General features: G+C 40.9%; 1 protein-coding gene across 1 annotated transcript in view; it reads right to left on the minus strand.

Moving 5' to 3' along the window:
* The window catches only part of XRN2 (5'-3' exoribonuclease 2), a 78,605-nt gene extending 55,760 nt beyond the window's left edge, over positions 1–22,845 (minus strand). Inside the window, exons 1-8 of the mRNA XM_036826377.1 lie at positions 22,666–22,845; positions 5,141–5,268; positions 4,947–5,058; positions 2,929–3,040; positions 1,343–1,401; positions 1,177–1,266; positions 343–415; positions 148–198 (exon numbers count right to left, since the gene is read on the minus strand). Coding sequence (XP_036682272.1) covers positions 148–198; positions 343–415; positions 1,177–1,266; positions 1,343–1,401; positions 2,929–3,040; positions 4,947–5,058; positions 5,141–5,268; positions 22,666–22,740 — 700 coding nt within the window. The 5' untranslated portion in view covers positions 22,741–22,845. The remainder of the gene's footprint in view (positions 1–147; positions 199–342; positions 416–1,176; positions 1,267–1,342; positions 1,402–2,928; positions 3,041–4,946; positions 5,059–5,140; positions 5,269–22,665) is intronic.
* Positions 22,846–23,073: the final 228 nt, after the last annotated feature.

Consider the following 23,073-nt stretch of genomic DNA (forward strand, 5'->3'; position numbering starts at 1 on the left):
AACTCTATACTAGTTCCCCCTCACACATAAAATAAGCAAGGCATTTTAGAATTTCCAGGCAACCACAAATAATCCATTACTACACACCAACCCATCCACTTGCTATGGTTTAATCCAAGAGACTCAGATCCCAAAGAAGAAACTTACCATCTGCTCCACATAAGCAATGATGAGTGTTTGGGTCGTGGTTAGGCTGGGCTAGAGAGAAGGGAAATATATATTATATTTAAGTAAATACATTTTATACTATAGGAATATCACATTTTACCAAATATTTTCTATACAATGGCTTGTCTTTTTTAAAATGGAACATATAATCAAATATTTATAAGTGAATTTTACCTCTTTGTCTTCTAATGTAATCCATGATTTTATGTTCCCCTTCACCAGGAGCACTAGCATCAGATAAAATAACCTATAAAAAACAGTTTTTAACATTTGTAGCTCACGCCCAGTTTTCCAGCACAAAAATCAACAGAAATGAATGTCTTAAAATAAACTGGGATAATTCTATTAAGATAGTGTTACTAATTGGAAATTTTTCTTAATTAGGTGTGCATGTGTTAGACATCGAAATTATTTCATCGGTAAACTTACTACTTGGAATAGAAAGAAATGAAATGTTTGTGTCAAACTTAGCCATTTGAAAAACAGATTCAGTTCACAAGTTTCTACTCTTCTCACTGCTACTCAAGTATACCGCACCGAACGATATAAGCCCTGAGAGTAATCAGTAAGAGATATCCATTAAATTAATGTACCATATCTAATTAATAGGGAAACAAGCTTATTATAATTTTTATTATATAAAAGTTTTGCTTAAATTCTCAGGAGAACACAGCCATTCTTTAGAGGCAGTCCCATGACTTTAATCTTGCTGTATTTTGATTTCTAATAACAGAAATGACTTTCATATATATGTATTTTAAATCATGAGTCCCATCTTATGGCTTCGCAGTGATGATAAGAGTACGAAATTGGCACTGAGAGAAAATCAGCTGTCTCTAACTGGACCGTGCAAGGCACCCCATCTCTAATAACCCTGGAAGCTTCTCTTTCCTCTAACAGCCAACCAGTATTTTATGGGGGGAAAAGGACAAATAATATCAGTCGTATCAAAGGATAGCCTCAAATCGTCACCTTAATCTTTTTGAAGTATAAAAATATGAAACTTACTGTCAAATTTTTCCACCCTGGGTCATTATTTAAACGATCAGCTATGTAATAGCGAAGGCATTTAGCAAGATTGTCCATGAACTCAGTTCCCTAAAATGATAGAAGGAAATAAATTAACCTATCATTTAAGAGTTAGCAATAACTAGCAAAGTATGAGACTACTTACTGGTGTAATGCAGTTGCTGTCAAATCTTTCCTTTATTTCTTCTGGAGGAAGAAAGCCACCTAGAGAAAAAGGGGCAATGCTTTGTTCTCCCCATAAACAGTGAGGTAACTATTCAACAGTAGGCCAGAACAACAAAAACAATAAGTTGAAATACAAAAGAAGGAGAAGCGTTGTCACCTGAGGAACAATGATCCCCCTTCCTGAAGAAAATAAGATTCCTCTCCTCAAATTTAAAGCTTTAACGTGACTGTCAAACAATACATGGTACACAAAAGATACTATATTGTTACATAAAAATATAAAAATTATGACATTCTTCCTAATGCCCCTGGCAGCAGAACACACACACACAAACACACACACACACACACACACACACACACACACACAGAGGTTAGGGGCTCTGATCCTACTAACAGTTCTTAAGATGAAGGGGCCTTAGAAAAACAAAGTTAAAATGCTGAGTTTATCAGAGCTTTATATCACCTAGAGGGATTTAGAAATCCTATTGTTTCCTCTATGTCACTGATTAGCTTTTTCTCAAGACACAAATATATTTTATAACATCTTCAAGAAAGAAGACATCTCTAAAAGCAAAGACAACCTGTTATAAATATAAACAGGTTTTAGAGTATTAATTACAAGCTGCAGCTAAAATACTCACATACTTGCACACTTCCAGCAAATTAAAATAACATTAAAGGCAGTGTAATTATAAGCCTCAGCCAACTACACTATGTCTCTTTTTCCACTTGCCAAATGCAACATCCTGAACCAATAATCGTGGCTTTCCTGGTCTATCATTTTGCCTCATGTAACAAAACACCAAACAAGCCACCCTGCCAGCACCGCCCTGCACCGCACCGCACCCACAGGCGTCTTGGAAGAAGCGGTCCCGGGGCGTCAGGGCCCTGGTCGTCCTCCTCTCTGACACTCAGCCAACTCCCACCTCTGAACCCATCAGGGCTTTGAGGAACTGCCAAGATGACCACATTCCACCCCACAACCCCCTCCCTGAACTGAGGGAGCCCTGGGCACCTCATTACCTCGGTGCCTGCCGCCTCAACCCAAAGTGAGAGTGTGCATGACTCGGGGAAAGCCTGGAAGCATGGTCCCATCATCCCAGGCCTCCTCATCCAGACCTGAGTTCTTGGGAGAAGCAGCAAGCATGCCACCAAGACTGACTTGAGGAAAATGCTTACAGAACTGTAGCTTCCTAACAGCCTCCACAGAAAAAGGAAGTGAGAAGCATTCTTCATGGGTTTCTAGTTTACAGATATATAAAAGTGAGCTGAAGGGCTGCACTCGCCCTGATAGAAGTTGACAATTTGCTCTCCCTACCAGAATTCCCTCCTTCTATTCCCAAGTTTCCTGTTTACTATAGAGTTTGGAAATGAACAAGCTTATAAATGGAATAAACGATTCTATTAACTACTTTTCCTCAACAGTGAACGTAAACTTCCCTTGGCTATCCTGCGGTCCTGATTAAATTAAAACCGTACCTATTTGGAAGGAGAAGTCTCCACCCCTACCCCCGTCTGCATACATCTGATAACAAGTCCAACCTCAAGGTGCATGTTCTTTACCTTTTGCCAGTATTTCTTCCTTGACTCGCTGCTTCTCTACTGCTGCTTCCATTCCTTCTTTGGATGCTCGGAACCTCCTTGAACGCTGCTGGTTCATTTTAGCGCGTGGCGCCTGAAAACAGGTATTTCATAGTGACATAATACTGTTCCAAATGTTCGTAACTAAATCTGTACATTATTTTGAATCCGTTAGTCTTACAAAAATAGTATGCTAAAATGGAAAAGTTAAGTAATATGTCCAAACAATCCTTTCATGACAGACAGTAGTTCCTGGGAGCTTAAATTTGGACCAAGAACCTTGAACGCTGAACTTAGGTGAGTGAGTGACATGTCAAAAGGACAAACATCCTATGAGGCCACAGCACTTAATACTGCAGGGTCCATGCCCCAAGGCCAGTTCCACTGGGTTACGACGCTTTCAGGCACCCCAGATGGAAAGCTCACTTTACTCAAAGACTCAGCACACAGCAAGTTGAGTGGTTTCTACAGAACCAGGATCAGGAAGACCTTCCCTTTGTCCACGACTAAAAGGAAGGATGGTCTCCAAATGGGATTCACAAGACCTTAAAAGCCTTTTTGTATTTCCCACAATAAGGTTCATAATTATCACTCTGTGTCAATAATAAGGCACAGCAGGTAGAAAAGGAGCAAGGTTTTAATCAAAAGTACTCTTAAATCACTCGAACCAAATGTAACTTCAATCACTGGGTAAGCCTGAATGAAGTGAACTGAACTGCAAGGTTTTGCAATTACTGAACTGGGTTTGGGGCAGGAAGGGACTCTCAAGTATCCTGCCTACATGAAATAAGTTATTTCATATTCTCTTTAAACAGTTCCCTTTCCTGTAAAATGAGACCACCTAATCTAACTCTTTCAGGTTCTATGATCTACATTCATATTTTAACAAAACATGAGTTATAGACAAGAGCATGTACATACACATACGAATGTGCACATAAATTAGACCTGATTCAGCAGAAGTGCACAACGGAGTACAGTCAAAGAGCTTCTTCAAGAAACTTAGCTAATGTGAACTGCAATCTGCTCCAAATAGGACATATTCCTGTTCCCTTTATTCCTCACTACACTTTAACTGCAACTTAAGTTTTCAGGTAGCTAAGGTTTTTCTTTGAGTAAATAGTATCTCACAGAAAAGTTAAGCTTCTTGGACCCAAGTTTTCCAGATTTTCAAAATTATTTCATTATCCACCAAAATTATTAAATCCAAAAGAAAGGGAATCAATGTGCATATGGCTAAATAAATTTAGGGTTATGATTTACCCTAATTTTCCTTGAACCCTGATATATAGTTTGCTGGTCATTTATAACTGAAACCACTTGGTATTATTATAAGGTAGTCCCCTCCGAAGTTATTGTGATGACTACTCACTGCCTATAGGATAAAAGCCAAACTGAGTGTGACAGGAAAGGCCTTCTCAAGCCCCTCTCTCTACTTCTCTTTCCAATCTAAACACCTGCAGTTGCCCCAGCATGTCAGTGTGGCCCGAGACACACAAAGTGTGTGACCTGGCACATCTGAGACATCTGGAAGGTCCTCCTTCCCCACATCTGGCCACATCCACCTCCCTCCTCTGCCCCTGCCCCCACCAATCTCCAATTATTCTTAACTCTTCAAAAAATGGGACAAAAGCCCCCTCCTCTCTATTTCCTCACTCCCTTGTAGCACTGACTCCCCCTCCCTCAAGGGCCCCGCAAGTGCCGTCTAACGCCCGAGGAAGGCCTTGGGTAACTAACCTTGCACGTCTACCTCTGCCTCTGTCCCTTGAGTGGCGAGCCCTTCAAAGCAAGGGCAGTCACTGACATCCCCAGCCCCTCACGGGATGCGGCACAAAACAGGCACATACACAAAATACATTTGAATGAATGACTGAAAGATGAGGCTTTCTTTCTCAAATTCACTATAGTCAACATTTTTCACGATTTAGCTTACTTTCATTCTAGACACTGGGAACACAGCAAAAACAAAAATGGGGGACTCTAAGTCGTTCAGCACTTACCACTCCGTCTATTGCCATGTAGAGAAGTCGTCTTGGTCTTACAATATTGAAAAGCCTGTCAATGTACTCAAAGATTGCAACCATCATTTCATCCTCGTTTTTCGGTGCTGGTCTACAATGACAAGCAAACAATGTAATATCATATAGTACTCCTCTGTAATTTGTGACATCAGTAACAAAAATGGGTTACGTACTTGTCTTCAGGATGAGTACAGGGATGGATGATTCCATTCATATCCAAATACAGATTATCAAACTCCACATCATTTGGATTAGGTTTACTGGCATCGACAGGAATCTTTACACCACTGCATTCTTTTGGCTATAAGGAAGTGATAATTAATAGTAGTTTGACCATTCAAGTCTGAAATTGACACATCGTAGGCTCAGTATGAACCTCCTTCATTTCTGAATTGGAAATAAAATACTTTTAGTAATCTTTAAATTATAAGATAGGCTATTTTAGTCCTTAAAGATTCCATCGCAACAAGTTACTCTTGACTACGTGGGGGATAGTTACCAAATTCCCAAATCACTCAGTTGTCCAAGACAGAGACCATGGGAGTCATCTTAGAATTCTCTCCCTTACCGCCCATTACCAGTAAGTCCTGTCAGTTTAACCTGAAAAATGCCTCTCCACGCCATCTCCTCTCATTCCCACTACCAACATCAGGCATCACCTCTCACCAAAAGATTGGAACAGCCTTCATATGGGCTGCCCCACCTCCAGACTCTCCTGTCTCCAGCCCACCCTCTATGCTGTCAGTTTAAATACAAATGTGGCTGTGTCTTCATCTTCCCTAATTTTTCCAATGATACCACAGCAGGTGCAGACCAATGAGCCCAGCCCTTACCCACCCTGTCCTGCCAAGCACTGCTCAGGCCGCCAGATCCCCCCAGTTCCTGGAAGACGCCCTTCCACCTCTCAACACCCCTGCTCCTTCCTCCTTCTTCCTCCCAACCAACACCCACTTCCTGAAACCTTATTAATTTTCCAAGGTCTAGACTCAGATCAAATGCCACTCACTTTATAACACTTTGTACACATCCTTCAAGAAGTTAACTGCTCTGCCTGCATTTCCTCCCAATTTTGCTTATTCACTTGCAGCACTTTTGTGGTCTTATAATTAGTTTGTCATTCTAACCCCCAGCTACACTGTGAGTTCTTCCAAAGGCAAGGACCGTGCCATACTCACTCCTGGAAACACTCAGTTGTATTTCTGTGGTAAGCATTATCTTTCTCTTTTTCTGCCAGAGCTTCAGTAAATGATAACAATGAGACTGGTTTTTACTCTTACTAACAGCAAAGTCACTTAAAAAATAACATAAAAAGTATCATTTGTAATAACAAAAAATTGTGAACAACTTAAAAGCCCATCAGGTACATGCTACGTCATGGATGAACCTCAAAAACATTCTGCTAAGTAAAAGCCAGTCACAAAAGACCACAAAAGATCCCATTTACAAGATCCAGAACACACAAATCTTCAGACAGAAATAGATTACCTTCAATCTGCGGTTGGGGGAAGGGTGAGGGAGATAGGAAGTGACTAAAAACAGTTACAACACTTCTTTGGGGAATGACAAAAATGTTCTAAATTAGATAACAGTGATTGCTGTACCACTGCATATATACTAAAAACCACTGAACTGTATAGTTTTAACAGGTGAATTTTATGGTATATAAATTATATCTCAATAAAGCTATTTAAAAAAGAAATAAAAACAAAAGGTCAACTTAACTAGGAAAAAAAAGAGCCTGTAGAAAGGACTGATGAACTGTGGTACGTCCATACACTGGAATGCCAGACAAAACTAAGATTCAAAGAAATAGGGCTGGAAGATCACAAATATCTTAAGCCAAAAAAGCAAGGTGAAGAAGAATAAACATAGTATACCACTTACAGGAAGTTATAAAATACACAGAACAGTATTAGGCATTGTTCAGGGATGAATACGGATGCAGTGAAAGCACAGGAAAGAGCAGGGGAATGATGAACACCAATTTCAGGACAAGTGGTGATCTTCGAGAGAGGGAAGGAATGAGACTGGGCTTCAGTTCGTATTTATAATGGGGAGAAACGGATATCAAAACAGGGAGGAAGCTATCAGTGATCTGTGCAGACTCCCTGTAAATCGGGAAAGAGGGGCTTGATCAGAAGCAGTGAATGGGATAAGTGGGAAGGAAAGCAGGAGGTCGATTTAGGAGGTCTATCAAAGAAGACAATCTGATGAGTCCAAAACAAAAACAAGCTCTATGAAGGCAGGAGGCTCTGTGCCTCTCCACCTCACCTCTACATTCAAAGTCCACATTTTCCTTTCTCCTGAGCCAAGCAGACACCACACTCAGGAGGATCCAAACCCACTTTCTTTGTGCTCCCCAAGAAGCCAGACGGTAAGTATTTTAGACTTGTTGACCGAATGATCTCAGTTGCAATGACTCGTATCTGCCTTTATAAAGTAAATGCAGCCCTAAACAAGATGGACATGAATGAGTATGGCTGCATTCCAATAAAACTTTACAAAAACAGGAAACCACTGGTTTACTATATTGCAGCTCTTCAGTGAATGCTGAGTGCAGCTGCATGAGAATTTTCACTTCCACTACCTAGAAAGTATAGCCTGGGGAAGGAAGTATAGGAGGGTCCTAATTTTGAGAAAAGAGCTCCAGGCATTCCCAATAAGAAAACGGAACATATTTTTCTCTCCAGAGTTCTGAGGATATCTTCAACACATTAATTATATAAATTTAGAGTTTCTTTCTTCAAGAGAAAATTCTGATACTCAACAAAGGAACTCACTCTTCAAGAGCCTTGCCATTAAATACAATGCCAGTTATCTCCTGCTAGGTTCAAGAGAGATTCTTAATCAATCAAAGAGTAGCTAAAAGGAGAGCTACTCTGAACCCTAAAACCAATTCATTTCAAATAGCTTTTCTTTATCTTTCGGGTCTTCCAGATGATAAACTGAGCACACAGTGCAGCCTTCCCTTTCTATCCCCAGGCCACATAAAAGACTAAAAACAGGGACTTCCCTGGTGGTCCAGTGATTAAGACTCCACGCTCCCAATGCAGGGGGCCTGGGTTCGATCCCTGGTCAGGGAGCTAACTGCATCCAGCAACTAAGAGCCCGTTTGCCGCAACTAAAGATCCTGCACGCGGCAACGAAGATCCCACGTGCTGCAACTGAGACCCAGCGCAACCAAATAAATAAATAATTTTTTTTAAAAAGACTAAAAACAAATAACCACAATTGCATAACTGTGCTGAAAAACCAAAAGGAGATCCATCTGTGACTGATAAATCACAGGGGATGCCCAAAATGTAGAAAACTAGTAGATCTGATCAGATGGAACACACAGCCTCAAACATGAAGAAATGGGAGAACACAAGAGGGCTCTGGGCCCAGAGGGGGCTCACAGGACAGCGTCTGGATGACCTCACAGCAGGAACAGCCCGGCGGGTCAAGCCCTGCACTCTCCTCTCCCCTGGCCCTCTCAGGCCCCATGTGGACCAGTCAACTTCAGACAGTTATTCCCAGAAAACACGAGTGCTTGCGGAGGAAGGGCAGTCAGTACCCTGGCTGAGCAGCAGTTCCCCGCAGGGGCAGGGAGCACACCCACCCAAAGGCTGGCCGTCAAGGCAGTTCTGCCCTGCAGGAAGCCCACTGCATGGAAAAAGGAAGGGATATATGTATCCCGAACAAGCAGTTGAGAAATTACACTGGTTGTGCACAAATATGCCAAGGAATCAAGATAAAGAAGGTATTTGAAGAAGTAAAGATGGTACACATACACAAACAGTGAATCTGTATAAAAATACTCTCCACAGGTTTTGAAGTAAACCCGCAGAATGAACTTCACACCAACCTACTGTTCCAGTCAACCTTATACGGCTTTCTGGCTCTTCAAATGTAAGGCGGAAACCACTACTATCAGTAATACCTAACTAAACGCATTTTTGTGTAAGTCTGAACAATATTTAACGGCAGCACTAGAAATATCAGGACTCATGCCTAAGGTTCCACTGTAACGAGAGCGTCCACTGTTGGACGGTAGATAACATACTGTAGAACTTGCTTTTAGACTTCCCTTAAAGCAGCTCAGAACTCCAGAAAAGAACTGCAAAACACAGGTGACATTTTGGGGAAAAAGGGTCAAAAGCCTACTGAAAAATATAAATTACAGTATTTGCGTTAAAAATTCAAGCCATAAATTTTGATGTAGTTGTCAAACAAAAACACTTAGTATTTTTAGCGATTAGTGTTTTTTCAAGTTGCATGTATATCAGCTCTCCATTTTTATACAGTGTTAGTCAACAAGGACTACTAATTATCCCTAACATTTACGGAACACTTAAAATGGGATAGACACTTCTAAGGGCTTTTACTCATGGATTATTTCCCTCTCTCCTCACAACAACCCTGTGAGGTACAGAGTATCCCACTTACAGATGAGAACACAAATGCTTAGAGGGGTAAGTGGCTTTCCAAAGTCACACTTCTGCCAAGTTCAGAGACCAGGATTGAACCCAGTCACCTGAATTCAGAGCTGGTATCTTAAGCGGTATGTCAGACTGATTAATTGCAATTTCACTAGATTCAGCATAAGCTTACTGAACACCTATAATGCATGTCAAGGACTACACCCAGAACTATGGGGGACACATAATATGCAAAATGTGTGAATCTGATCTTCACTCTCCAAGACAGAGATCATATTGGAGAGCTCGGCTACCAGCATGACTGCATGAGGACTTCTGCCCACCTGCTCCCCAGCTGAACTAGAGAAAATCTTTTAAAAAACCAAAACATTTAAAGCCTTTGGAAACAGTCCAAGGAGCAAACAGCAACCTAGTCAAGAAAAACTTTGAAAATTCAGAAATGACTTCATTTGCAACAGAGCATGGAGAAGTTTACACCCAAGGGCATTCATTCTCAAGAACGGCATAAGGTGTGGTGAAAAGAACTGAGTAGAGAATCAGGAATCTAATGAAGATACAGCCTAGACCACAGACCAGCTGGTCTGCAGGAGAGAACTGGGGAATAAGACAGCTGGGAGGAACCCTCCTGGGGTTAGAACAGATACCAAACATTAATCTCAGAAGCTAATCCTTGGAAGGTGCCACGGTTTCACTGCATTAGTCTGTAGAGGAATTTATTCCCTGAGTGCTGTTGAAAACAATGGCGCAATGGACAAAAATCCATGGAATTTAACTGCTGGGTGATCACACCGAGCAGTTACGTGGGTGAGAATAAGAGACACCCCTACGTGTGCCACTGTCATCGCAGGGTGACTGTGGGCACATCCAAACTGCACCTCCCTGAGGAGCAGTATCAGAGGCATAACAACACACTGAGGAAGAAACTCACCTCGTTAAAATAATCCAGCCAGTAGCTACATAAATAACATATCTGGGAACAGCTTGGGGGGACCAGCACCTAAAATATCGTGTTTGCAGGAAAAAAAAAAATTCCAGGCATGCAGAAAAACAGAGAAGTATGACACACATCCTGGAAAAAAGTCAGGCAAAAGAAACTACCTGTGATAGTGTCCAGATGTCAGATTTAACAGAATAGAGTTTAAAGCAGCTATTAAAAATATGTTCACAGAATTAAAGAGACATATGGTTAAAGAATTAAAGAAAGGTATGATAACTTTTATCAAATAGAGACAGTAACAAAAATAAGAATTATAAAAAACAAACAAATGGATACTCTGGAGTTGAAAAATACAATAACTGAGATCAAAATTTCACTACAGGGGCTCAACAATAGATTTGAACTGGCAAAAAAAAGAATATTTGGGACTTCCCAGGTGGCACAGTGCTTAAGATCTGCCTGCCAATGCAGGAGACACGGGTTCGAGCCCTGGTCCCGGAAGATCCCACATGCTGTGGAGCAACTAAGGCCATGCACCACAACTACTGAAGCCTACACTCTAGAGCCCGCAAGCCACAACTACTGCGCCCATGTGCCACAACTACTGAAGCCCACGCACCTAGAGCCCATGCTCCACAACACAAGAAGCCACCGCAGTGAGAAGACTGCGCACCACAACGAAGGGTAGCCCCTGCTCGCCGCAACTAGAGAAAGCCCACACGCAGCAACAAAGACCCAATGCAGCCAAAAATTAAGTAATTAATTTAAAAAAAATTCACTACAGGGGCTCAACAATAGATTTGAACTGGCAAAAAACAGAATTCTTGGGGCCGCCCTGGTGGTGCAGTGGTTAAGAATCCGCCTACCAATGCAGCGGACACGGGTTCGATCCCTGGTCCGGGAAGATCCCACATGCCACGGAGCAACTAAGCCCGTCCGCCACGACTACTGAGCCTGTGCTCTAGAGCCCGTGAGCCACAAATACTGAGCCCACGTGCCACGACTACTGAGCCTGCACTCTAGAGCCTGTGAGCCACAACTACTGAAGCCTGCAAGCCACAACTACTGAAGCCCACATGCCTAGAGCCCATGCTCTGCAACAAGAGAAGCCACCGCCATGAGAAGTCCGCACACAGCAGAGAAGAGTAGCCCCCGCTCGCCACAACTAGACAAAGCCCACGTGCAGCAACAAAGACTCAACACAGCCAAAAAAAAACCAAAAAATAAAAAAAGAATTCTTGGGACTACCCTGGTGGCGGAATGGTTAAGAATCCGCCTGCCAATGCAGGGGACACGGGTTTGATCCCTGGTCTGGGAAGATTCCACATGCTGCGGAGCAACTAAGCCCACGTGCCACAACCACTGAGCCCGCGTGCTGCAACTACTGAATCCCTCGCGCCTAGAACCCGTGCTCCGCAGCAAGAGAAGCCACCGCAACGAAAAGTCTGTGCACCGGAATGAAGAGTAGCCCCCGCTCACCACAACTAGAGAAAGCCTGCGTGCAGCCAAAAAAAAAGAATTCTTAAACTTAGATAGATTAATAAAGATTATGCGAGCTGAGGAGCAGAGAGAAAAAAGGATGAAGAAAAATGAACAGAGCCTGAGAGAAATATGAGACACAAATAAATACATGAACATACAATTGGAGTACTGGAAGGAGACGGGAGCAAGGAGCAGAAAAAATATTCAAGGAAACAATAACAAAAAAGTTCCCAAATGTATTGAAAAACAATAACCTACACATACAGGCAGCTCTAACAACTCCAAGTAAGATAAGCACAATGAGACCCAAAGACAGATACATCAGAGTTAAAATGATGAAGGTGTAAGACATGGAGAAAACCTTCAAAGAACCAATAGGAAAAATGACGAGTCACTTACAAGAGAACCCCAATAAATTTAACAGCTGGCTTCTAGCAGAAATAACGGAGGCCAGAAAGCAGTGGGAAAACATATATAAAGTGCCGAAACAGAAAAAAAAATGTTAACCAAGAATCATATATCCAGGAAGGCCACTGTTCAAAATTGAAGGTGGAATAAAGACTTTGCCAGATAAACAAAAATTGCATTTGTTGCTAGCTGACCGGACTTACAAGAAATACTAAAGGAAGTTCTTCAGGCTGAAAGTTAAGTGACCCCACTAAAGATAATAATACATTTTTTAATCCTTTCTTTTCTTAACTGCTATTGCAAAAAAACAATGGGATGAAATGATATTTTGTAAAATACTATGGCTTACAACACACACTTTAATATAAATGTAATATATTTCCTAGTAACAGCCCAAAAAGAGGTGGGTAGAAGCAAAATAGCAATGTGCTATGGAAATAACCACAGATGGTAAAGTAATAATTATAGCAATGCACTGTTGGGTTTGTAACATTAATAGATATAATACATATAATGGCAATACCATATAAAAAAGGAAAATGGGGGGACTTCCCTGGTGGTCGAGTGGTAAAGAATCCATCCTGCAATGCAGGGGACGTGGGTTCAAACCCTGCTGGGGACCTAAGATCCCACATGCTGCGGGGCAACTAAGCCTGCGTGCCACGACTACTGAGCCCTCGTGCCTCAACTAGAGAGCCCCGTGTGCCGCAAGCTACAGAGCCCATGTGCCACAACTAGAGAGAAGCCCGCACGCCGCAACAAAAGATCCTGCATGCAGCAACTAAAGACCCGACGCAGCCAAAAATAAAATCAAAAAAAAAGGAAAATGGTAATCAAGCCATACAGCAGTAAAGGTTCTGTATATTACTGGAATTCAGCTAGTATAAATCTAAAGCTAACTCTGGGCTTTCTCTGCTGGGGGCCTGGGTTCAATCCCTGGTTGGGGAACTAAGATCTGTAAGCGTGGTGCGGCCAAAAGACAAAAAAAAAAAAATCTAAAGCTGATAAGATGTGTATAGTAAGCCCTTAACATATATTTTTTAAAAAGATCACTAATGAAATCTAAATGCTACATTAAAAATACATATAGAAAACAAAGTAAAAGGACAAATGTAAATTCAGTGATGTCAATAACATTAAATGTGACTGGATTAAACAATCCAATCAAAAAACAAAAGTTGTCAGACTGGATTTAAAAAAATATCCAATTATATGCTGTCTACAGGATACACACTTGAGATTCAAAGATACAGAGTGAAAGTAAATGGATGGGGAAAGAGACTCAAACAACAACCACAAGAAAACTGGAGTGGCTGTACTAGTATCAGACAAAATACCTAGACTTTAAAAAAGACTTACTGGAAATAATGATGTTTGATAATGATAAAAAGGTCAATCCATCAAGAAGACATAACAACTAGAAACACATGCACCTAATAACAGCATCAAAATACATGCAACTTTTAATAAATGACAAAAATGAAAGAAACAGACAATTGAACAATAATAGTTGGAGACTTCAATACCCCATTTTCAATAATGGACAGAATTGGACAGAAGATCAACAAGGAAACAGATAACTGCAACAACACTATAAACCAACCAGACCTAACAGACTTTTACAGAACACTCCACTCAACAGAATATACATTCTCAACTGCATATGGAACATTCTCTGGGAAAGACCAATCACTGGGCCATAAAACAAACCTCAATAAAAGCATAAAAGTGATGCCAAGTATGTTCTTCAACCACAACAAAGTAATGAGCTCAATAATGGGAGAAAAGGTGGCAAATTCATAAACATGTGGAAATTTAACAACACACTCATGAATAACCAATAAATTGAAGAAGATACCAAAAGCGAATCAGAAAATAATTTGAGAGGAATAAAAACGAAGACACAACATATGAAAACTTACAGTGTAGAGCCCAAGAGCAGTGTTCAAAGGGAAATTTATAGCTGTAAATGTCTATAATAAGAAAGATCTCAAATCAACAACCTAACCTTTATTGGAATCATGTTGATTATAACTGATTTGAAGAAGGCCAAGTGAACTGCATAAGATCACTTGAACACCATGTCTCTTGTAACTATCCTTATATTCTTCTCACAAAAGGTCTATAAAGGGCTTCCCTGGTGGCGCAGTGGTTGAGAATCTGCCTGCCAATGCAGGGGACATGGGTTCGAGCCCTGGTCTGGGAAGATCCCACATGCCGTGGAGCAACTAGGCCCGTGAGCCACAATTACTGAGCCTGCGCGTCTGGAGCCTGTGCTCCGCAACAAGAGAGGCCGCGACAGTGAGAGGCCCGCGCACCGCGATGAAGAGTGGCCCCCACTTGCCGCAACTAGAGAAAGCCCTCGCACAGAAACGAAGACCCAACACAGCCATAAATAAATAAATAAATAATTTTTTAAAAAGTAAAAAAAAAAAAGGTCTATAAAATATTTGTTTAAAATTTTTTTGTATCAAAATACTTGGAAAATTAGAAGCTTCTTTTTAACATGTATTGATATGACTTGAATTATTATTTTATGAAATTAAGAGCCCTATACACCCGTAAATCTTTTCACATATCATTTAAGCTTAAAAAACAAACAAACAAAAAAACCTAACCTTCCACTTTAAGACACTAGAAGAGCAAACTAAACCCAAAGCAAGCAGAAAGAAGAAAACAACAAGTATTAGAGAAAAATTTAATGACAGAGAATAAAAAGAACAATTTTTAAAAATCCATGAAACCAAAGAAGATCAACAGAATTGACAAACCTCTGGCAAGTATGACCAAGAAAGAAAAAAAGCAAGGTGGGAAACCTAGATTTCACTACATGCAAACAGCACAATTCTATACTACGCAATGTTACCAAGAGTTAGACACAAAAATATCCCCACTTTTACTTGGACATATAAACTACCAAAAATTAACTTACCAAATAAAATTCTGAAATATCAGTGCAAGGCACTGTTTCATGCACTTAACTTGGATTAACTGACTTAACCCACACAACCACCTTATGTGGCACATATACAGCTGATCTTCTTTATTCACAAATTCCATATTTGCTAATTCACCTGCTCACTAAAATTTTTTGTAACCCCCCCCCAAATCAGTATTTTTGCACTCTCAAGGTCATTCACAGACACAAGCAGAAGGGTGAAAAATTTGAGTCCACTGACACACACATTCCCAACTGATGTTAAGCAAGGCAACATTCTGCCCTATTTCAGCTCTCATACAGAGATGACCAGAGCACAGAGGCTGTAGGAACAGGGTGGTGAAATGCAAGAAACTCCAGTTCTTCACCGTTTAGGAGAGTTGAAGTCATTTTCCCAAGACCAGAAAGCTAATGAGTGGAGGACTGTATAAGCCAAGGACACAAAGTAAAGAAACTGATGGTTGAATGAATTAAGAATAGTTAAAAAGCCAAAAAGAAATAAAATGGAATCATAAAAAAGCAGAACAATTGTAAAATGGAAACAAAGCACAGATGAGACAGACAGCAAACAGATAGTAAGATTACAAATTTAAATCTAACCATATCAATAATCACATTAAATGTAAGTGTTCTAAATGCCCGATTTACAAGGCAGAGATTGGGAAAACAGTTTGGCAATTCCTCAAAAAGGTAAACATGGAATTACCATATGACCCAGCAATTCCACTCATAGGTATATATACCCAAAAGAATCAAAAGCAGGGACCACTCATAGGTATATACCCAAAGTACTGATCTATTGTACAAATACCTGTGCACCAATGTTCACAGCAGCATTATTCACAATAGTCAAAAGGTAAAAATAACTTGTGTCGGGATATCATTATACAAACTTAAAAATTAACAGTTATAGAATATATGTATCTTCAGGTTTTACAGATGCTCCCAAACTGTTTTCCAATAAAATTCATTGCATTTTCATACAATGGGTTCCACAGTGAAATACTACACAGTAATGAAACAAATATGGATAAATCAAAGAAACATGAAATCTCATAAACACAGATACAAGAGAAAGTAGAGGTTACAGTACCATTTTTAACAATATAAGCATTACCAAAACTACTCTTTGCTATTAGAAGACAGGATTGTGGGGTGGCCACTGTCTAGAAGGGAGCAAAGGGGAACTTCTGGGGAACTAATACTACAATAATATTCTGTTTCATAATCTAGATGCAAGTCATACATACATTTTTATTTTGTGAAAATTAACAAGCTATACACATAGTTATATAACTTCAATATATGAAGAGTTTAAACATTTAAGTGACTATACATGCATATATGTATTTGTGTATATATACTTCAATTAAACGGTTTCCAAAATCTGAAAAAAAAGAGAAAGAAATTGATACATGCTAAACATGGATGAATCTTGAAAACACTATGCAAAATGAAAAAGTGAAATAAACCAGACACAAAATGACAAATATTATATAATTCCACTTATATTAGCTCCTAGAATAGGCAAATTCATAAGATAGAAAGTAGGGGGGGAACAGACCATGTTAACACTACTCAAAAGATCTGGTTACATTAATATTGGACAAAAGAGATTTCAGAGCAAAGAATATTACCAAGGATAAAAATCATTTTATAATGATAAAGGAGCACATCCAGGTACTTCCCTGGTGGCGCAATGGTTAGGAATCCGCCTGCCAATGCAGGGGACACGGGTTCGACCCCTTGTCTGGGAGGATCCCACATGCTGCAGAGCAACTAAGCCCATGAGTCACAACTACTGAGCCTGCTCTCTAGGGCCCACAAGCCACAACTACTGAGCCTGCATGCCACAGCTATTCAGTCCGCATGTCACAACTACTGAAGCCCACGTGCCTAGAGCCCGTGCTCCACAACAAGAGAAGCCACCACGATGAGAAGCCTGCACACCGCAATGAAGAGTAGCCCCCGCTCACCATAACTGAAGAAAGCCCGCGCGCAGCAACAAAGACCCAATGCAGCCAAAAATAAATAAATTAAAAAAAACATAAAAGTATCAAATCTTCAAAAAAAAAAAAAGAAACACATTCATCAAGACGACCTAACAATCTTAAGCATTTATGCACTAATAAAAGAGTTTTAAAATGCAAGGAGCAAAAACCAACAGAACTGAAAGAAGAAACAGACAAATCCAAAAAAATTACAGAAGATTTCCATACCCCTATTAAGTATTGATAGAACAGGAGACAGAAAAATCAATGTGCTGTTCAAGTCTTCCATATCCTATCAACCAGCATGATAACATTTATAGAACACTCTACCCAACAACAGCAGAACTTGTGTCTTTTTCAAGTCAAAATGAAACATTTACCAAAACCATATTCTGGGTCATAAAACAAATCAGTTAAGCTTTAAAATATGTAATTCAAATTATGGAAAGTTGTGTTCTCTGACAAGGGAACTAAATTAGAAATCAATAACAGAAAAAGAATGCCTGGAAAATCCCCCAAATATTTGAAAATTAAGGAACACTCTTCTGAATAACCAATGGGCCAAAGAAGTCAAGGGGATATGAGAAAGTATTTTTTACTGAATGAAAATGAAAAGACAACATGTCAATGTTTGTGGTGTGCCACTGGAACAGCACCTAGCAAGCAGCTTATGGCACTCAACAGAAGCAACTCAAAGAAGCAGCATCAATACAATGACCTCAGCTTCTACCTTAAAAGGACAAGAAACACAAGCTAAACTCAAAATGAGCGTAAGAAATAAACAATAAAAATAAGAACAGAAATTGATGAAGTAGAAAACAGAAAAAACAATATAGAAAAATCAATGAAACCAAAAGCTAGTTCTCTGAGATCAGTCTAGCCAGATTGATAATGGAACAAAAGAGAAAGGACAAAATTAGTATCAGGAATGAGAGAAGTGACATCACTACATTTTCTATTGATATTAAAAAGATAATAAGGAATACTATGAACAACCTTATAGCAACAAATTGGACAACATAGATGAACAAAATCTGTGTAAGATACAAAAGCTCATTAAAAAAATAGATAATCTGAATACCTCTATGTCTACTAAAAAAATTATATTTTTAGTTTAAACCTTCCCAAAAAAACTTCAGGTCCAGATGGCTTCACTGATGAATTCTACCAAATACTGAAGGAAGAAATAATACCAATTCTACACAGACGCTTCCAGAAAACTAAAGAGGGTATGTACCTTGCAACTCAATATGAGGCTGAGATTACTCATACCAAAATTGGACAAAAACATTATAAGAACACTATAGACAAACATCCTTTTTGAACATAAATGTAAAAATTCTCAAGAAAACGTTAGCAGACTGACTCCAACAATATATAAAAATAATACACCATGACCAAGTGGGATTTATCCACCTGAAATGCAAGGTGTGTTTAACATTTAAAAATCAATGTAATTCACCATGAAAAAAACCCCTAAAAAACAGAAAGCATAGTATGAACTAAAAGCATAATAAGACATCTCTAAGAAAACACAAGAAAAAATCTTGGTGACCTTGGCAAATATTTCTTAAATATAACACAAAAAGCAGGAATACTGAGGAAAAAGAAAGAAAGCAGACTACTAAAATTAAAAACTTTTGCTCTTCTTTGCACTGCTAAGTAAAAAGACAAGCCACAGATTAAGGGAAAATATTTGCAAAAAAAAAAAAATCAATATGTAAGAAACTCTACAATTCAGTAAGACAAACAACCTAACTTAAAAATGGGCAAAAGATGTGAATAGACACCTCACTCAAGAAGACATATAGAAAGCAAATAAGCACCCAAAGAGATGCTTAACATCATTTCTCATTAGGGAAATGCAAATTAAAACCACACTGAGATAACACTACACTAGAATGACTAAAACTAGAAAAACTAACCATACTAAGTGTTGAACAAGGAAGTGGAACAACCAGACCTCTCATACACCGCTGGTGGCAATGAAACGGTACAACCTCTTTGGAAAACAGTCTGGCAAGTTTTTCTTTTTAAATAATCAAACACCTACCATACAATGCAATCAATTCACTCCTAGGTATTTTCTCTAAAGAAATGAAAGCATACATTCACACAAAGATTTGTATACCAATGTTCATAGACTTTTTTTAATAGCCGAATACTGGAAACAATCCAAACGTTCACCAATCAGGTGAATGAATAAACGTGATATATGCACAACACTGAATACTACTCAAAAATAATAAGAAATAAACTACTGATACAAGTACCAACATGGATGACTTTCAAAATAATTATTCTGAATGAAAGTAACCAAGTCAGGTTAAAAAAAAAAAGAGTACATATTGTATAATTCCATTTATTTAAAATTGTAGGAAATGAAAACTTATCTATAGAGTCAGAAACAAATCAGCGGAGTCAGAAATAAATCAGTGGTTGACTAAAGATGGGCAGTGTGGAGGGGTTATGGGGAGGAACAACAAAGGGGCAGAAGGAATGTTTCAGAGATGATGTTCATTATCTTGATTGTGGTGATGGGTTCATGAACATACACATATGTCAAAATGTATTAAACTGTACACTTTAAATATGTGCAGTTTGTTCTAGGTCAATTATACCTCGGTGGAGGAGGGAGGAGAGAACAGAGAAAAGAAAAATAAATCAATCTAGGAGGACCAGTATTCAGAGTTCAGAGAAGGCAGAGTAAAAGGAAAACAAGAAAAAAATCAAAGAGCATTCCCTAGAACTAAAGAACACAAGCCTCCAGACTCAGAGTCAGCCAAGCACTGATCAAAATGAATTGAAATTTTTTTTAAAAAATCTGTACCTAAGTACATAGTTACAAAAGCTAATACCACCAAGGATAAAGATCTTTCAAAAATTCAGAAAGAAAAACAGATCAACTACAAAAGAATGAAAGCAAAAGAACACAGAAACCAAGAGCATGGGCTTCCTGGTTTTGACACTGGCTCTGACATCTATTAGCTACAAGACCTTGAGTACCTTACTTAACCCCTGTGTCTTTCACTTTTCTCACCTGTAATAAGAAGAAGGAGAAGGAGGAGGGAGAAGGAGAAATAGTTATGTGGTTGTTATGAGGATTTAATAAATTAATCTGTGAAGTGCCTAGTACATGTTAAACACTACATAAGTGTTAGCTAAATAAATAAATCACATTAACATTCAACTTCTCATCAACAATTCTGGATGACAGAAGTCAAAAGAACAATGCCTTCAAAGTTTTGAGGGAAAGTAATTTTCAAACTCTGCCTAGCTAATGATTATCCACATATACAAGGGTAGAATAGACTTAGAAAACTCACATACCACACACCACTTCTTAAGAACTCAAGGGCTTCCCTGGTGGCGCAGTGGTTGAGAGTCTGCCTGTCAATGCAGGGGACACGGGTTCGAGCCCTGGTCTGGGAAGATCCCACATGCCACGGAGCAACTGGGCCCGTGAGCCACAATTACTGAGCCTGCGCGTCTGGAGCCTGTGCTCCGCAACAAGAGAGGCCGCGATAGTGAGAAGCCCGCGCACCGCGATGAAGAGTGGCTCCTGCTTGCCACAACTAGAGAAAGCCCTCGCACAGAAACGAAGACCCAACACAGCCATAAATAAATAAATAAATAAATTTAAAAGAAAAAAAAAAGAACTCAAGTAAGAACAAAAACCAAGGAAGGGTTTAAGCCAAGAGACATAATGATTAGAAAACAGTACCTCCAACTGAAGAAATTTTTAAAAATCTCAGGAAGCAGCTTTCCAGCAAGTCTAAATAACCAGGTGTGACAGCAACAGAAATAAAGACTTCAAGCAGTCTCCACCTAGAAAGACAACTCGACAGAATAACTGATGAAGGAGAGTCTAGATGGGGAACCATGTATAATGGAAAACAGGCAACATATAGAAAAAGACAAAAGTAGCACAAGAGAAAAAACAGAGTCACGGTACATAACCTGAATCTACACAGTGGCAATAATCACCAATACTATTTGATTTTTCATCTTTTGAAACAAACCTGTATAGCCAAAGCCCTGACAATTTAATTCTGGATGCCAACGAAGCAAGAGCACAGCTGAGAAGCTTGGGATGAAGAGTAAGGAAACAGCAGTAGAAAAGCTAGTACCTAACCTCAGAATGTGAAGAATCATGGGATACTTTGTAGAGGAGATGGAATAAAACAATAAAGGAATATTACTTAAATTTATCAAGTTTACAATAGAAGAAATAAAAATAATGATTAGGAGGATGGGGGCGTGTGGGGAAGGGTGCTGTATAAGTGACTACATCCTCTTCTATCATAGCTAGAATTCAACAGGTACACCCAAAATCAGTAAATCAGACGCGAACAGGACATTTAGAGATAGAACCAAAAATAGTTTAAAGCAGTTATCACTGGAGAGTAGAAATGGGATAAGATGGAAGTAAACTTAAAAAAATTTGATAAAAGTTTTAAAAGCAAAGAACATGAGCATTCAGTTTAACAGCTTCTCTTTGAGAAAAATACAGGGAGTATTGGAAATTCATCAGAACAAGGGTTTCGGTTCCTCCTAGGATAGAAACTAAGCAAAATCAAGATCTCACATCGAATGAACCCTGGAGATCCATCTACCTGTCCAAAAAACAAACGAACGAACAAACAAATCTCACTAGCCTAAGCAAAAAGTTCCCAGTGTCGACTGGGCACTTCCTTCAAAAACGAAGGGGTGAAGAGCATAATGTGCCCCTGAACTTCCCAATCCGGAAATTCTCATTAAGAGTACAATATCGAACTGGGACGGAAACAAGGAAACGGCAAATACAAAACTCAAGAACGGCCAACAGTCTACGCAACACTAACAAACCAACAGCAAAAAGTGTATTGTCCAAGTGCATTCAAGAATTCTGAAAATGTCAAAGGCATGCTGCCCAGCAGTCGGGCACCTAGACAAGGGGGCACTTAAGGGACGTCTGTCCTGTCCTAGACGTTTCCGAGGTGCTGCTCTCTCCGTAGGACCTGACAACAGCAACAAATGGCCTCTCCCCTAGCAGAAAACCTTTCAGGCTGGGACAGGAAACGACAAAAAGCTGCCTCCCCGCCCCCCCCCCCAGCATTACTTCACAAAGTGGTTAGAGGCTGGCAGGGGCACCCGCGCATCCCTAACCAGCTAACTCAGCTGACCAGCCGCGCGCTGCCCGACGGCCGGGGAGCCGCTTCCGAAACCCAAACCTTGCGAGCAGGGAAGAAACAAAGCCGTGGGCGGGGCCTTCCGCCGGGGAATCTGCGGGCCGGGGAGGAGCATCCCTCCGCGAGCTCCGCCGCTCGGCCCTCGCCCCGCCCAAGCCACCCCCAGGAGCCGGAGTCCGAACGCCAATGCCCGCGCCCGCGCCCGCGCCCGGCGGGCCGCGGCTGCCGGGGCGAACGCAGCGCGGGCCCCCGCACGGCGCCCCCCGGGCGGGCGGCGGGCCCCAAGGACCGCGGCCTGGACGCGCCGGGGCTCCAGGCGCTGGCGTGGCGGCCTCCGGGCGCCTCCTCACCTTCTCTTCCACGCAGTTGACAACGATGGACGGGTACTTGCGGCTGAGCCAGCGAAAGAAAGCCGGGACTCCCATAGCGGCGGCGCAGCTGTAGGCGGCTGCCCGGCCCGCGAACGGACGTAACCAGAGAGACAGGCAGCAGCGGGCCGCGGGCACAGGCACTTCCTCCCACGTGCACCCGGCGACAGGAAGTGAGGTAATGGCGCCGCCGCCGGGGAAGCTGGGAAGGAAGCTCCGGCCCGGCTGGGCGGAGCGGGCCCGGTCGGGGGCGGGGCTGGCCAATGGAGCGGGCGGCGAGGACAGCAGCCGGCGTGGCTCGGCGCGCGTCCTCGGCGGTACCTGTCCCGGAGCCTCCCCTGCCGCGGGCGCCCCTCGGGCGGGATCCCTGCGCTCCGCAGGCCCCCAGGG

The sequence above is a fragment of the Balaenoptera musculus genome, chromosome 15, assembly GCF_009873245.2.
Source record: "Balaenoptera musculus isolate JJ_BM4_2016_0621 chromosome 15, mBalMus1.pri.v3, whole genome shotgun sequence".
Taxonomy (NCBI): Eukaryota; Metazoa; Chordata; class Mammalia; order Artiodactyla; family Balaenopteridae; genus Balaenoptera; species Balaenoptera musculus.